A 15053-nucleotide genomic window follows, 5' to 3' on the forward strand; every position below is an offset into this window, starting at 1 on the left:
AACCCAGGTTTGCTACCAAACTTTAGATAATATCTTTCTGCTGTTCAGATGACAACCCGTGTTGATGGACATTCCTGGGCTCTTTCTGCTATCGATGAATTTAAAGTTCAGAAGATTGTGACACCACTAAATAAAGACATTATTCCCATAACTGATTCACCTGTTGTTGTGCAGCAGCACATGTTGCCACCTAAGAAGTTTGTTCTGCTTTCAGCCCAAGTGAGTATTACTTTTCTTCATATAGATTACCAGAAGAATTAAGTATGAAATTGGACTTCTCATCTATACTTGTTGTATATGATGCATTTTAGATATGTTTTAGGGATTATATTATGAACATGAAAAGGAATCAGAAGGAGGATTGCTGGAATTAGCTGTACCTATTTTAAATTTAGTCAAATGTTTTAGATCAACTTCTTTTATACAGTGTATTAATCGTTTTTGTTGCTCTCCAGAAACTCATGCAGATACAAATTATCTGGGAAGTTCTTTTAGCCTTGGTTATGTTCTTGGTTATGTGAAATTGAAACAGTCAATGTCTGCCCAGAAAATATAGTTCAAGTAAATATTGTTGGGAATTGAAATTTGAGTTAATAATTTTTTACTTGTCATAGAAAAAGTTCCTGGGGGGTTTTTTGAGAGGGTTTTAGAAAACAAACCAGCAAAAAGAAAGAAGTGAACTTTCCTACTTTCCTGATTACATTTAGCAATATTTTTGGCACTCAATATTTTGACCAATAGGCTATTTAAAATCATGTTTAAATATTAATGTCTTGCAAACTCTAGACCTGCAAGCTGCATTTGTTTAATAGCAGCTGTTTAGTTAAGGGTGTTAATTGGGCCCTGTGTAGTAGTTAGCTTGAATGCAGGGAAGGTGATTAATGTGAAGCCTTACCATTTCAAGCATTTTTCTTCCAGGCAGTTTTCAAGATTTGCACAATACACAAAACCTTTTTTTTCTGCATATGCTTATATTCTATGCTTTGTGTTAGGCTAAGAATAGAAAAATTGACTCGGTTTATGGAGAGTTTATAGCTATTGCAGTGCTTGCCTGCCTTTCCTTCATTTAGTAGTGATTGGGAACTGGGCTTTGGGCACCAGGTATGTTTTGATCCAGTGGAGGAAAACTCAGAATGCTGAAGATAGACATCATGAAGATCGGTGTGTTGTAATGAAACAGAGTAAATACAACTTCAGTCTAACTTGCTTTGCCTTACTTTTAGGGAAGCTTTATGTTTCAGAAACTCAGACCTGTCGATCAGCTGAGGCATCTGCTTGTGAGCAATACTGGTGGGGATGGAGAAGAGATTGAGAGATTTTTCAAGTTGCATCAGGTAAGAGCTTTTGGTGTGTTATGAAAAGTGGAAGACTTGTCATCTTTTCATTGTTGCTGCAACCTTCTGGTCAATGTTTCATTTACTAATCAAAGTAATTGGTAAATTTTTCTTTTTCTTTTGTCTACATGAAGCTGTATTGTATAGAAAAATAATGTCTCATTTTATGATATCTAAAAATGAATGTGTAATTGACTTTCCCTGAAATTCCTGTGTCTTGTATGCAGAAGTGTAGTGGGCTTCTTGGTTTAGAAAGAGGTTCATCTGAGAGCAGGAGAGGAAGAGTTTGTAAAAAAAGTTGAATTCCTGCTACTACAAAGGATTTTTATATTTTGAAGGCCAGTAGAAGTGTGTGTAGTTGGTCTGGGTATTCTTTTTTATTAGCAGCTTAAGGTAAACAAACAAGCAGAAGTTCGGTTATTGTGGATTGCAATTTTAATATGACTAATAGTGTGTATATTTGTAGTGAGTGTTCATTGTAATCTATTCCCTTGTGCTTGGAAAGGACATAATTGGTATTGTAACAGCTTATTAGAATATGCAAACACTGATTTTTACAAGTGTTTTTTCTTCAAACACAATTGTAATTTATGGTTTTGTATTTGTAGAAATTGCATGAATCTTAGTCATACTTAAATGTCAGGCATGGGGATTATTCCCTGCCTGTAGCAGCACTGAGTTTGCAAAAGCTGTACAGCAAAAACTTACCTAATACAATGAAATAACTTTGCTGGGATTCACTTCTTCTCTGTAATTTGGAAGAGCTGATTTCCCTGGCTTCTAAATAAAATTATGGAGGAAGTATTTACTGTTTTAGATATTGAGGAACTTCTATACATTTCTTACCAGCTTGATAAATGACACCACACTAACATTGTAATATGCTCTAGGAGGATCAGGCCTGTGCCACTTGCCTTATTTTGGCCTGTTCTAATGCTGCATGTGATAGAGAAGTATCTGCCTGGGCTACTCGAGCATTCTTCAGGTAAGTTTTAATTCTGTCTGTCATTCTGAATATTATACTCAGGATCACTATGGTCACTAAACACTTGTACAGGCTTTTTAACCTGTTTCCAGTTCAGGGCCTGGTAACTTTTGGTTAAAGATGTTGATGTTTTTGGTGGTGGTGGATTTTGGTTTTGTGGCTTTTTCTTTTTTTTTTTTGTTGTTTGGTTGCTTGTTTCAGCTGTGATTGTTGTTTAGTTTGGTATGTTTTTTCCAGTACAATTAGAGTGATGAAGTATGAGCTTCCACTCTGGAGGATTAAATTCTATCCCATGTATCTTTAGTACTGCATATCCTTGGTATGGTGCAAATATGTGTATTTTCATTAACTGCCTTAAAGAGGTTGGTGTATATATAGAGTCACAAATTTGTTTGTGTTGGAAGGGACCTTAAAGATCACCTAGTTTCAACCCTTCTGCCTTTAGCAGGGATACTACCCACTAGGTAATGTTGCTTATGGCCCCATCCATCCTGGCCTTGAATACTTTAATAAATGGAATATCCTCACTATCTTTGGCCAACCTCTTCCAATGCCTCACCTCCCTCACAGTAAATTTTTCCTAATGCCTAACTTAAATCTGTTTGATATTTTAGTTTAAAACTATTCTCACTTGTCCTATCATATCTGCTCTTGTAAAAAGCTGTTTTCCCTTGAAATTTATAAGACTTTAGGTCCTGGAAGGTGTTATAAGGTCTTCCTAGAGTCTTCTCATCTCCTAGCTGAGCAACCTCAGCTCTCTTTACAGCAGAGCTGCTTCAGGACCCTGATGGTCTTCATGGCCTCATGTGGACCTGCTCCAGTGGGTCCAAAGTCTTTCTTGAAGTAAGGACCCCAGAGCTGGTTGCAGTGAGGTTGTGCATGTGGGGATAACAACGACAGGGTGGAAGGAAAAATCACCTCAACACTCCTCTGTTGATGAAGCCCAGAATAGTGTTGGGCAGACTGTTGGTTTATTTCCAGCTCTTCATCTATGAGAACCTCTAAGTGTTTCTCCACAGGACTGCCCTCAATGAGTTTTTTTTCCCAGTCCATGCTTTGTCTGGGATTGCCCTGACCCAGATGCAGCACTTTGCCCCTGGCCTTGTTGAACCTCATGAGGTTCTTGTGGCCCTATATTTTGGGTCTCTTGGCTATCCTCACAGGGAGAGAAAGCAGTTTTTGATAAGATATGTCTGTTGAGAGTGATGATAAAATCTGCAGCTTGGAGTATTGTGTTCCCAAAGATTTATTAGTTCCTTGCCAAAACTTATACAGGTGTTACAGTCAGTCAGCTGTTTGCAATAGGTTGTGAATAGTTGCTCTTTATTATATTCAATTTCATGACAAAATCTGAGACAAAATATGGATGATAACTCTGGAATTAGCAAGGGAAGAGACAGCAAAGTGCTCATGTAACTATAGGATATAGATGAATAGAAATTACTTGTGGAAGGACAGACTTGAGTCATCTCAACTGTGTCCTTTTCACTTTTCTGTAGAAGCAAACCTTGAAAAGATTCTAAAGCATAAGCCTGACTTTGGGATAGGTAAATTTCTCTTTAAAACTATACTAGGATTTATAGTCCTCATTTAAAAAGAAACCAAAAATTATGTTAATTCTCTAAGGCATGAAAGTTGAATGGGCTGTGTATGACATGTTGAGAATTTTTGGTGTTGCAAACTTCAGGTATGGTGGAGAAGCACAAATGAGATTTCCATCAGCTCTGCCTCCTCCCAGCAACGTTGGACCTATTTTGGGTTCTCCTGTTTCTGCAGGTATGTAGCAAGTGATTCGTAGTTTGGGACAGGTTTTTTTCTTTTCCTTGAATGTGTTGTGGTTTTTCTTCTCATAAGTACTTGTGTTCTTTTTGTCTGAAATAAATTATGTTTTTCACTTACTACCTGGTTAATGACAAGAGCTTTTTCAATTTCTCTTGAGTGATTTTTTTGATTTATTCAGAGGGTCATAATGTGTTATTGCATATACTCTGTTAAGATACTGCGAAGTAGGTTTACATTTGTTACTTCCAGAGTAATTTCAGCAGACAGAGAGCAACTTATCAATAATATATTCCAGACTTCACAAAGCTTAGTTGGTTGTTGTGTAGCTATAACAATCTTCCTACATTGTCATTGTCATGCCTCTACAGATACTGCTTATGAGAAAGACGAAGAAATTTGATCAAGAAATGAGCTAGTCATTTGGAGTGGTTTCTCCCCTTAAAAGCTCTATCTTCAGCATTTGGTTGCTGCTTCAGTCTTCAGTGCCACCTACAAAGGAGAAAAGTGCTAATTTTTTCTCCTCAGAACTTGATGCTTCTTGGAGTGAAGGCCTTTTTTTACTTTCAGATTCACTTAAATTTTTACAGTTGCTGTTACTCAATTCCAGATTGGAAGGATTTTTAAAAAAGAAATTCATGATGATGAGTTTGAAATTCTGATTGAAATACTGAATAAAATTAATTATCAAGATTAATTAATTAATTATTATCAAGAACTCATTAATGTATGAGATTCTCTTCCTTCATCTGACATAGGGTATTCAGTTTTACACAACAGACTAGGGAAATAAACTTGTTTGCCTGGAATTTAAAGAAATTCCATTTCATTACCATAGAAATTCCATTTCATTACCGTATTGATATGTATCTAAATTCCTAAATATTGGGGAAAAATGTGGTGAACTAGGAAGTTGAGGGAAAACAGTTGACCCTGTTTTTCAGAATTTTTTACTATTAAAACTCTAAGAAGAGTGGCTACTTTAATGAATCAACGGCATCGCTTTCCAACCCTTTTGGTGTGGAACAGTAACAGTGTGGACAAGAGCTGAGGCAAGGCATAAGAGTGTGAAATTAAATCTGAATTGGAGAGAACAGCAGCTACGGGAAGAATAGGTGCTAGGAACAGACTAAGAAGGAAATTAGGTTTTGGGGGAAATGGCAGAAACCTGTGTAGTCATCAAGGAGTCTAATTTTAGGAGTAAATGTATTTTTCCCAAGTGTAAATGGTTGCATATTTATCATTCTGTTATAAATGTCTCTTTCAAACCTAGTATCAAAGCAGGTGTTTCCATTTTGCTTCAGTAACAGGTCCAGGTGGAAGATGGCACCATTCTTCTACTACTTTCTCGGTTTGCTCAAAGGGTAGAGAACTGTCATGTGAAATTAAGAGTCTAATATTGTGGATGTCTCATGTGGTGGGTCAGACATTGCTGACAGAAATTCATTCAACTACCTCATAATTTTGCATGTGAAACTACGTAAAAATAATGTTTACATTAAAAGGCCAGGCGCCTTTAACTTATTTCTATTTTTTCCCACTGTTGAAAGTCTAGTCATGCGTTTGCATGCAGCTTTTCTGCAAATTTGTGCTTTGCTTTAGCACACATGACAATGTGCTCTGAGAATGCATTGGCCCTGTGCTGTTGTGTGGTGCCAAGTTGGGAGAACTGTAGCAAATTAGGCAAGAGCTGGATCCTTTGATAAAAGCAGAGTGCCAGTTTTTCTTTGCTTTTCTGTGATACATCACTTGGCTTGCTAATGGTATGTGTATGTTTTTGTAGATGACCACACATGTACCTGTTATTTTGAGGTCTTAAATTAGACTTAATTTGCAGGAGGAGATGGAGTTTTCACGGCTGAACTTGAGGCTGTGGACAGTCTCAGACTTAGTGTTTTGAGTTAGCAGTGTTACTCTAGCGTTTGTACATCTGCCCCATGTAAAAATGAAAAGTAATATCAATGTTCAGAAGGTGAGGAATGGCTGAAAGTATGTGGGCAATATTATATCCAGTGCAGACAACAGATGGTGTGCAATGAATGCACACACATGAATGCTGGGGAAAAAATGCTGCAACTGCTCTTGAATGAAGTGTATCCATTTGTTTGACTTGTGGAGTGTTGGTTGATAAGAAATGAGTGCAATTTGATACTCAACTATAAATAAGCTATAAATAAAACATTTACATTTAAAGTGTTTGATTTAATAACTTTGCTGCTTTTGCACAGATACTATATGGCTTAGATTTGGGAGGGGGTTGTTTTGGATTGTATTCAACAAACTTAGTTTTATTTCTTTTCCTTTCTTAGGTTCCCCTTTGACTGTTGATAGTCCATATTCGAATCCTAGCATTTTAACACCTGGTCAAGGTAACACCTTCTTTTCCTTTTTTTATTTATTTTTTTAAGTAGGCTTTTTCATTGACATTCAAATGAGTAATATTTACCTATTTTTACCCTAGGCTTGCAGCCTTCTGCTATGTCGACTCCCATATTTCCTCCCGGAAATTCCATGTCTCACCCTGGTACATCCATTAGCGGAATGATGGGTCCTGAAATAGTATTTTCTGGCAGACACAATGGCATCTGCATATACTTTGCCCGGATTATAGGGTGAGGTCTTTGTAAAAGGAGATTCCGCTACTCAATTTGTTTCATAGTTCATCTTTGCACTAATGCTTGTAGGTGGTGCATTCTATATTAATAGCATTTAAATTGGAAATTAATAGATTTCAATGTTGTCTTTATGAAATACCTGTCTATATAATATGTTGTTTTTGTAACTCTTTTAATACATTGAATGCATATGGTAGGAAAGTTACATAGATACTGAGCCTGCAGTCAAGTGCATAAACACAACTCTGAAAACTGCAGGTTTATTTTTCAAACCTATGAGTTGTGTGTTTTAAACTCCTATTGACAGACAAAACAAATGCAGAAGGACTTACAAGATCAAAGTCCTGTCTTTAAGTAATTTCTATGAAGAATCTTTAATCAGAATGCTCAAGTCAGAACAATGAAGCAAGACTAATGATTCTGTTACCTTGGATGTTGAGCCCTAAACAACCCAAGCAAGAACAGAATTCTGCATATGTTGGTGATCTCTTTGCTTGCTGACTAGGAAAGAGGTTTTTTTTTTTAGGAGAGTTATTTATTTACACTATATTTCCAGGAAATTATTTTCATCTATAATACTTGAAAGTGTCTAATTTAATTAAAGTTTTAAAATCTGGAATTTCATTTATTATTTATATCTGTACTATTCATGATTATATAATGGCTAGATTTTTGAATGTTTAGTTTTCATCCAAAATTAATCTTTATTTTAGACTTTTAATTTTAAAGTTTTAGCATTTCTTTTTAAAAAATCGTACATAGAAGGCTTGAAAAAATACTTGGTTAAATGACTTGGCTTTTAACACAAACTGTTTTATTTTGCAGAAATATTTGGGATGGCAGTATAGTCGTGGAGAGAGTTTTCAAAAGTGGCAATCGAGAAGTTGTTGCAGTATGTAAAAGATTATTCTATATTCTTAGAAGTTTCTCTTAGTATTTAAGTAGTTTTAAACTTCTGAAGTCCTTTTAAAGTTCCATTCCCAGTTATAAACTGTTAGGTACAAAACCCATCCTTTGTCATGTCACTGTTTACTTAAATGCTTAGCTCTTAACTGTTACTTAGTTGTCTTTTTTAACCTATTAGTTTAAATGTTACTTTCTAAGAAACCAGATTAACTGAGTTTCTGCTCTTAATTGGCAATGGCAAATTACTGATGGCACTTCCTTGATACTCACTTATGGTTTCTGCATACTCTCTCCAGAAAAACCCTAAAAATAAAATGCTTTAGTGGCTTCGGATAGCAGTTCTGGAAGGGCATTAAAATATATCCGTCATTTTCCTAACTAACATCTTGCTGTTTCATTTTTTGTCCATGATCAAAATAATTTTTTTTCTGGCTGTGGTTGTTAATAGAATCCAATTTTCAATCCTTTTCTGGCTTAGAGTTGGAAGAAGTAAAGCATAGCTCGTTTAATTATCAGGGAGGCAAAGAAAGTAGCATTTTGAATACGTTGTATCTTCAATGGGCTCCTGCCTCTTCACCTCTGTGCCGCCTCAATGGATGTGGTATAATCATGTATTCTAGTAATCTGTTAACCTCTTACTTGTCTTTTCAGTGATGTTATCTTAAAATTGAATTTTTTTCAAAAAAGAAGTGTGAAAACCCAGCTTTCTGTAAAGAAGTTTGCTTTCTTTTTCAGATAGAAAGCAGTGTTCCATCCCGTATGCTGGAATGTGTGCTACAAGAGCTGAAAGGTTTGCAAGAATTTTTGGACAGAAACTCACAATTTGCTACAGTAGGAGCACTTGGAAACCCAAGGTATTATCAATTGTGGTAAATTTACATGTGGCATTTAATGTCCATCTTTTGAAAAACTACCATAGTTGTTTTGTTGAATTGAAGTGTTTGTATGGTCTTCAGTTTCAACATTTAGATGCTAAAAATGAGTTTGTTAGAGTCATCTGTAAGGAATTCAGTATTTGTAATCATACTAGCATTTTTTTGGGTTTTTTTAAATTGCAGTTTCAGCACACCAGCCAATCTGCAACAGAGGCTCCTGGGTTTTATGCGACCTGATGGTGGAAGTTCTCAGCAAGTCCAGCAAGAGCTCCAGAGGAAATATCATGGTACGTAGTTATTTTTAAACAGGAAATATCAAGGAATGGTGCATTTGGTTGTTGCCTTTCTCACTTTTCTTGTGAGATCTATGGAATAAAAAGGATGTTTTTCCACACAAATTTTATGTTAATCATCATGCCATTTTTTTGCAGACTTACCTGCCTCCTTTTTTTTCCTTTCTAATGTTCTTCATTATGGATAAGATCATTTAGTCTTTTCAATATAGTAGTTAGTAACTGCACAACCATTTACAAGGTAGCATTTATTAAGCAGTTATTTTATGAGACAAGTGAGCATGATGTCCTATAGAAAAACTACTGTAGTGCAGGTTTCCAAAGGTACAGTCATTGAAATGCGTACAAAACTTTGTTTAGAAATATTAGGTCGGTTACAAAGCCCATTTGAATTCTTGTCCTCTTAAGTGTGGCTTTTGCAGCACTTAAGTTGGGAGGTGTTGCTGCTGCATATATGGAATTGAGGATGTTTGTCATCCACATGGGTATAATCCTGGGCTTTTATTAGTGCAAGTGTAAAAATTCTCCGTAAGTCACTATGTAGGATTTGGTAGACCTTTAATAATTGTTTTTTATTATTTTTGTTCTTTACTGAGTTCATAAATCTTTTTTGATTGGTGAATGACACAATGTAATTATTGTTAACTTTATTTGTGAAGTGTGAACACTCAATTGTTGCAATTATGTTCAGTCTGTGTTGTAAATATGAAAACGTTATTCTTTCAGTTTACATAATACATCCTACCAGATTTAAATATTTTAGTTTTAGGAGTAGTTGTTGCTTTAAAGATAGTGTAGACAGTATTAACCACAGCTGTAGTTGTAATTGTTCTCTCTACAAGTAAATACAGAAATCAAACAAAAAGGGAATATGTATGTGTTTATTTCTTTTATGTTCATCAGAAATATATTTATAGTAACTATTTTTGAAAAAAAAGAACGATAAAAATTTAAGATTGATGTGTAAATCTGGTGCATTCAGAGGAAACCATACTTGTTTTTCAGAGAGTACAATTCCTTTGTTCCTTTCAAATATAGTTTGAAGTACATGTTAACAGAGGGTTGTTTTGGGGCAGTGTTAATATGGGATTTATCTTCCAAGAGAGCTGGACAGCATTGATCAAAAATGGAAGAGAAAAAAAGTAGAAAGTTAAGGAGATGATTACTGAAAAACCTGAAAAACTTAGATGTTTATTTGAAACATGTAGAACAATTACTTGCTGACAGTCTCTGGTTTTTCAGCTGAGGCACAGCTAACTGAGAAGACCTCACTTCAAGGCATCCAGCAGCTTGTTCGCAAAACCTGCCAGGCACTGGCGCTATGGAAGTTGTTATGTGAGCACCAATTCAGTGTTGCTGTAGGTGAGCTTCAGAAGGTAAGATCTGGATAATACAATTTTAATTTGTTTGTACTAGTCACCTGAATTTCTTTTGCTGCCTAAGTGTTCCCAAGGGCTATTATTTAAATTAACTGAGAAACATATGAACTTTAAACCACATATAAATTTTTCTATATGTGGTCACAAATGTTCAAGAGACTGACATGTAGTATTGACATAATCACTCAGTTTAATGCAATAAGAAGTGTCACTAACAATAAATTGTTCTGCTTTTATTGATAGTTAATACTGAATGTCATTTTATAAATTACTGGGTTTTTTACTGTAAGCACATTCTTCAAAATGTGCTGAAAAGAATAGACCAGTGTTTTCCAGCCAAGTGGAATTTCCTCTTTGCCTTAGTCTTGGTGAAAGATGGACAACAATAGAGTAATAGAGTCCTTGATCTTCTGTCTGTACCAAAATGTACCACAGGACAGCTGAGGTTGAACCACTGGAGATGATATGTCCCCTGTGCAATGGGGGGAATAATCTAATTGACTCTCAAAGCACGGGCAGCTAGAGCAGATTGCCCAGGACTGTGTCCAGTAAGGATTTTAATATCAATAAAGATGAGAACTCCACAGTGTCTCTGAGCAACCTGTTCCAGTGTTGAACTACCCCTAGTGCAAGAAAGATTTCTATTCAGGTCTAATTTCCTCCACTTCATTTTTTTACCGTTGTGCAGTGTCCTGTTACTGGTTACTGCTGAGAAAAACCTGACTCTGCATTCTTTACAATTTCTCAAAAATATAGATCCCACACATTGCCCTCTAAGCCTCCAGGCTAAATGATCCCAGTTCTTACTGCTTTGTGAAGAGGGAAGCTTGTAGAACAATGAGTGCTATTGCTGTGCACCCTTTAATAGTGTCAAATTCACAGCCAAGCCTTAAAAAAATATAATAATTTGAATACTAGGCATTTTGTCCTTAAAGTTGATAGGATTATTTGAGGATTATTTGTTCAGAAAAAGAATAATTCTGAAAGCTTAGAGAGTCACAGAAGCTGTTGCTCTTCATAATGTTGCATTGGGGAGCTTTGGGCAACTTTTATTTGTGTTGGACAAAGAGCTAACTAACTGTTTAAGAAGTAAAATGTTTTCCTTTGTCTTCAGTAGATTTAGAGTTTTTGTAGTCATATTATCATGCTGGTAGTATCATCTATAGATACTACATAGACACTGCCTAGACACTACTGGCAACTATATTCATATAGTCATATATTCACAAATATTCATAACAAATTTTCAAAAACTAAAAGCTTTCAATGTAATTTAATCTTAAAAAGCATAGAGTTCAGACCTCAACATTTTCAAACTCCTGCTTTTATTGAATCTTTTTTTTTTCATCTATGGCAGCAGTGAGATTGATCCAGTTATTAAAAATTTTAGCAGATTTATAGGGTGTGCATTCTGATAGTGCCCTGTGAAGTAAAAGGACGTTCTAATTCCATTCGTATACTGACACAGCTCTGAAATAGAGGTGACACATATTGAAGATGGCAGAAGAAGTCTATTAAGAAGAGAATTCTCACTGTCCTTTGGCATATAGGGATCTAGTGCCTTCAGTAGTAGCCCTTGCTTTATTATTTTTATCTTGCTATTAAATGTGTATTTTAAATAATATATTTCTATGCTGTACATTGTAGTCATTGGAGTTTTGTATGTTTCTAATTCTTAGAAACAGTTAATTTTGCTGCTGGAACATTCAGACATTTCTAAAAAGGCTCAAGTAAAAGATTTGGTAAACTAATAAAATTCTGTCTCATCTTCAGGAGCTTCAAGAACAGCTAAAGATTACTGCTTTTAAAGACTTGGTGATTAGAGATAGAGAGCTGACTGGAGCACTCATTGCATCTCTTATAAACTGTTACATCAGAGATAATGCGGCTGTGGATGGAATCATTGCCCATTTGCAAGATATCTGTCCTCTTCTTTATAGCACTGATGATGCTGTGTGTTCAAAGGTAAGTGCACTTCCAGATTTTTCAGCACCAAAACACAACTTGAGAACACGCTCAAAAGAGGTACATTGGCCAGCTTGTAAGTCATTATACTCAAGTAGTTTCAAAAGAAGAAGAAATAATGAAGTCAAGTTGTGGGCATGTTTTTTTCTTTCAGTTGATTAATGCTGAACTTTACACAAAAATTATTTTAAGCATTTGTAGTTATTTGTAATTTTCATAGTTTCTCTAATTCTTTCCTCAGCATAGTATCTTGGTTTTCATTAGTTCTACAGTTGACTGGAATTTGTGCCAGACATTTGTTTTTAAGAAGTTAGATCTTTGAAGCTTTTCAAATAAATTTGAAACAAGTAACTGAAGAAGAGAGAATAGGAAAGCAGTTGGTTAAGTCTTCAAACTTCTAATGTTATTGTAGCCCTTCTGCTTGAAACTTAGTGACCAGAGAGTACTTTTGAGAGGATGGTCTTTCTGCTGTTTCAGCTTTGAAATTTGGAGTAATAGTTCATTAACAGTATCCATGACCTGTTCAGGATGTGCTCATGTTAATAATTTCCATTTTGCATGTTTTTAGGCAAATGAACTTCTTCAGCGGTCTCGACAAGCTCAAAGCAAAATGGAAAAAGAGAAGATGCTGAGGGAGTCACTGAAAGAGTACCAGAAGATCAGCAATCAAGTAGACCTTGCTAATGTTTGTGCACAGTACAGGCAGGGTAAGAGCCAGTCACTGATCATGCTGAATAATATTGTGGTATCCTTTCATGCCATCTTTTCTGTTTGTTTTGTTTACTAATTTTCAACTCAGTTTTTACCATAAACAATTGGTTAATAACACTTAAAATTGAAATGTGCCAGCCTTTTTTAAAGTCTTGCTGGATTCCACAAACCAACCAAGAAATCCATTTCTAAATTATAATAGTCCCAGTCACTTACTTCATAATGCAGTATGCATTTTTTTCATATATGTGGTTAAAGTATTTTTAAGAAAAATATTATGTTACTAGGTTCTATGTAAGCAGAGGGTTTCAGGTGCCTTTTCTATTAATTACATTGTTTGAAAGGTGGTTCTGAATCCTAATTAGTGCAGCAGAAGCTAGTATATCAGTTATATACTTAGATTATATAACGATTAAGAAATGGAACTCTGTACAGTATTATGTATTGTGCAGGATGTTCTATGTAGCTTAGTATCTTAACTTCAAATTTGTATGTAAGTGCCACAGGGTAGGAACAGGTGTAGACTTTATATGATATATACCAGAGTGAATAAAGTAGCATTTTCTTGCTTGCTAAAATGAGACATGTTCAATGTCACTTACCATTTTGTTGTGAATTTAATACAATAATGAACAGTGATATTTGTTTTGGTTTTTCCTAGTGCGTTTCTATGAGGGAGTAGTAGAGCTGTCTCTTACAGCTGCTGAAAAGAAGGATCCCCAAGGTCTTGGCCTTCATTTCTATAAAAATGGAGAACCAGAAGAAGATGTTGTTGGACTCCAAGCTTTTCAAGAAAGGCAAGTTGTCAGGATAATTTATGATCATTAAATGAGGTACTTTATTTCAAGTAACTGGAAAAGTAGCTGTTTTAGGGAAGGAATGCAGAGTAATAATAAGCATTTTATGATAAGGGACACAATATAAATATTTTTGCCCAGCATGCTCCCCTTGATTATGATTAATATTGCAGCAAATTAATCTGAAACAAGGGGTGATAGATGCAGAAAACATTGTGATCAGAACAGTACAGAAATACTTTTTAAAAAGATGAATGAGAACAAACTAGATTGTGACAACCAGCTGACAATTATCTGTGACCTTTTAAAATTTTAGTAACTGTCTACAAAGGCATACAATAACACACTTGAGAAGACTATTTCATAGACAGTTGCAATGAAAATTACGAGGCTTTTATTTTCTTTTGCTCTCTTTATAGATTGAACAGCTACAAGTGTATCACTGACACGCTTCAAGAGTTAGTGAATCAAAGTAAAGCTGCTCCTCAGTCTCCCAGTGTACCCAAAAAGCCAGGACCACCGATGCTGTCATCTGACCCCAACATGTTAAGCAATGAAGAAGCTGGACACCATGTAAGAAACTTACAAAAAAAATCATGACTGCACTCCAGAGAACAGTGTGATTGGAAGGGGTCTAGAACTTACTATTTTAATAAAATTATGGAATAGTTTAGTGAAGTGAAGATTTATCATAAATTTGCCTCAATATCTGGAGCATCCATAGAAATGATGACATGTAAATAATGTGAACCTGAGTATTGTTGCATAGTAATTCAGGGCTTAAAGTAATCTAACCAGTTCTCTAATAGGAGCTCTGGACTTTTCTTCCCTTAGTTTGAACAAATGCTAAAGCTGGCTCAGCGTTCAACAGATGAACTCTTCAGTATTGCACTTTACAATTGGTTGATACAAGCTGACTTGGCGGACAAGCTGTTACAGGTGAGCTTGTCTATACACAATAGGAGAGGTAATTGTAATAATGCTTTAAAAAACAGGGAAGAGCAAGAGTATAACTGTTATCTTTCTGATGTCTACAGGTTACTGCCCCCTTTTTGGAGCCTTATCTGGTGCGGATGACCAAGATTGACCAAAACAAAGTCCGCTATATGGATTTACTCTGGAGATACTTTGAAAAGAATAGAAATTTTAGTAATGCTGCCAGAGTCTTGGCTAAGTTGGCTGACCTCCATAGGTATGATGTGTTATAGAATATATATATATATATATATATATATGTATATATGTATGTATGTATGTATGTATATATATGTAACATAGATTATATGTGATTTATTTTATATATATATATATATATATAGAGACAATTAGGGAAAAACAAAAAAAACAGAAATCAAACCTTTTGTGTATTTTCAGAAAAGGAAGTTTTCTCAAAAAAAAAACCCTAGAATGTGTT

At 35.3% G+C, this 15053-nt stretch overlaps 1 protein-coding gene across 1 annotated transcript in view; it reads left to right on the forward strand.

Moving 5' to 3' along the window:
• The window catches only part of NUP155 (nucleoporin 155), a 28452-nt gene that overhangs the window by 8382 nt on the left and 5017 nt on the right, over positions 1-15053 (forward strand). The window contains exons 13-28 of the mRNA XM_056514114.1: positions 49-219; positions 1224-1334; positions 2225-2319; positions 4007-4095; positions 6408-6467; positions 6560-6710; positions 7539-7605; positions 8355-8473; positions 8678-8781; positions 10030-10163; positions 11940-12131; positions 12700-12838; positions 13504-13639; positions 14059-14212; positions 14474-14578; positions 14677-14831. Of these exons, the coding sequence (XP_056370089.1) occupies positions 49-219; positions 1224-1334; positions 2225-2319; positions 4007-4095; positions 6408-6467; positions 6560-6710; positions 7539-7605; positions 8355-8473; positions 8678-8781; positions 10030-10163; positions 11940-12131; positions 12700-12838; positions 13504-13639; positions 14059-14212; positions 14474-14578; positions 14677-14831 (1982 nt within the window). The remainder of the gene's footprint in view (positions 1-48; positions 220-1223; positions 1335-2224; positions 2320-4006; positions 4096-6407; positions 6468-6559; positions 6711-7538; positions 7606-8354; positions 8474-8677; positions 8782-10029; positions 10164-11939; positions 12132-12699; positions 12839-13503; positions 13640-14058; positions 14213-14473; positions 14579-14676; positions 14832-15053) is intronic.

Source organism: Oenanthe melanoleuca, chromosome Z, assembly GCF_029582105.1.
Source record: "Oenanthe melanoleuca isolate GR-GAL-2019-014 chromosome Z, OMel1.0, whole genome shotgun sequence".
NCBI lineage: Eukaryota > Metazoa > Chordata > Aves > Passeriformes > Muscicapidae > Oenanthe > Oenanthe melanoleuca.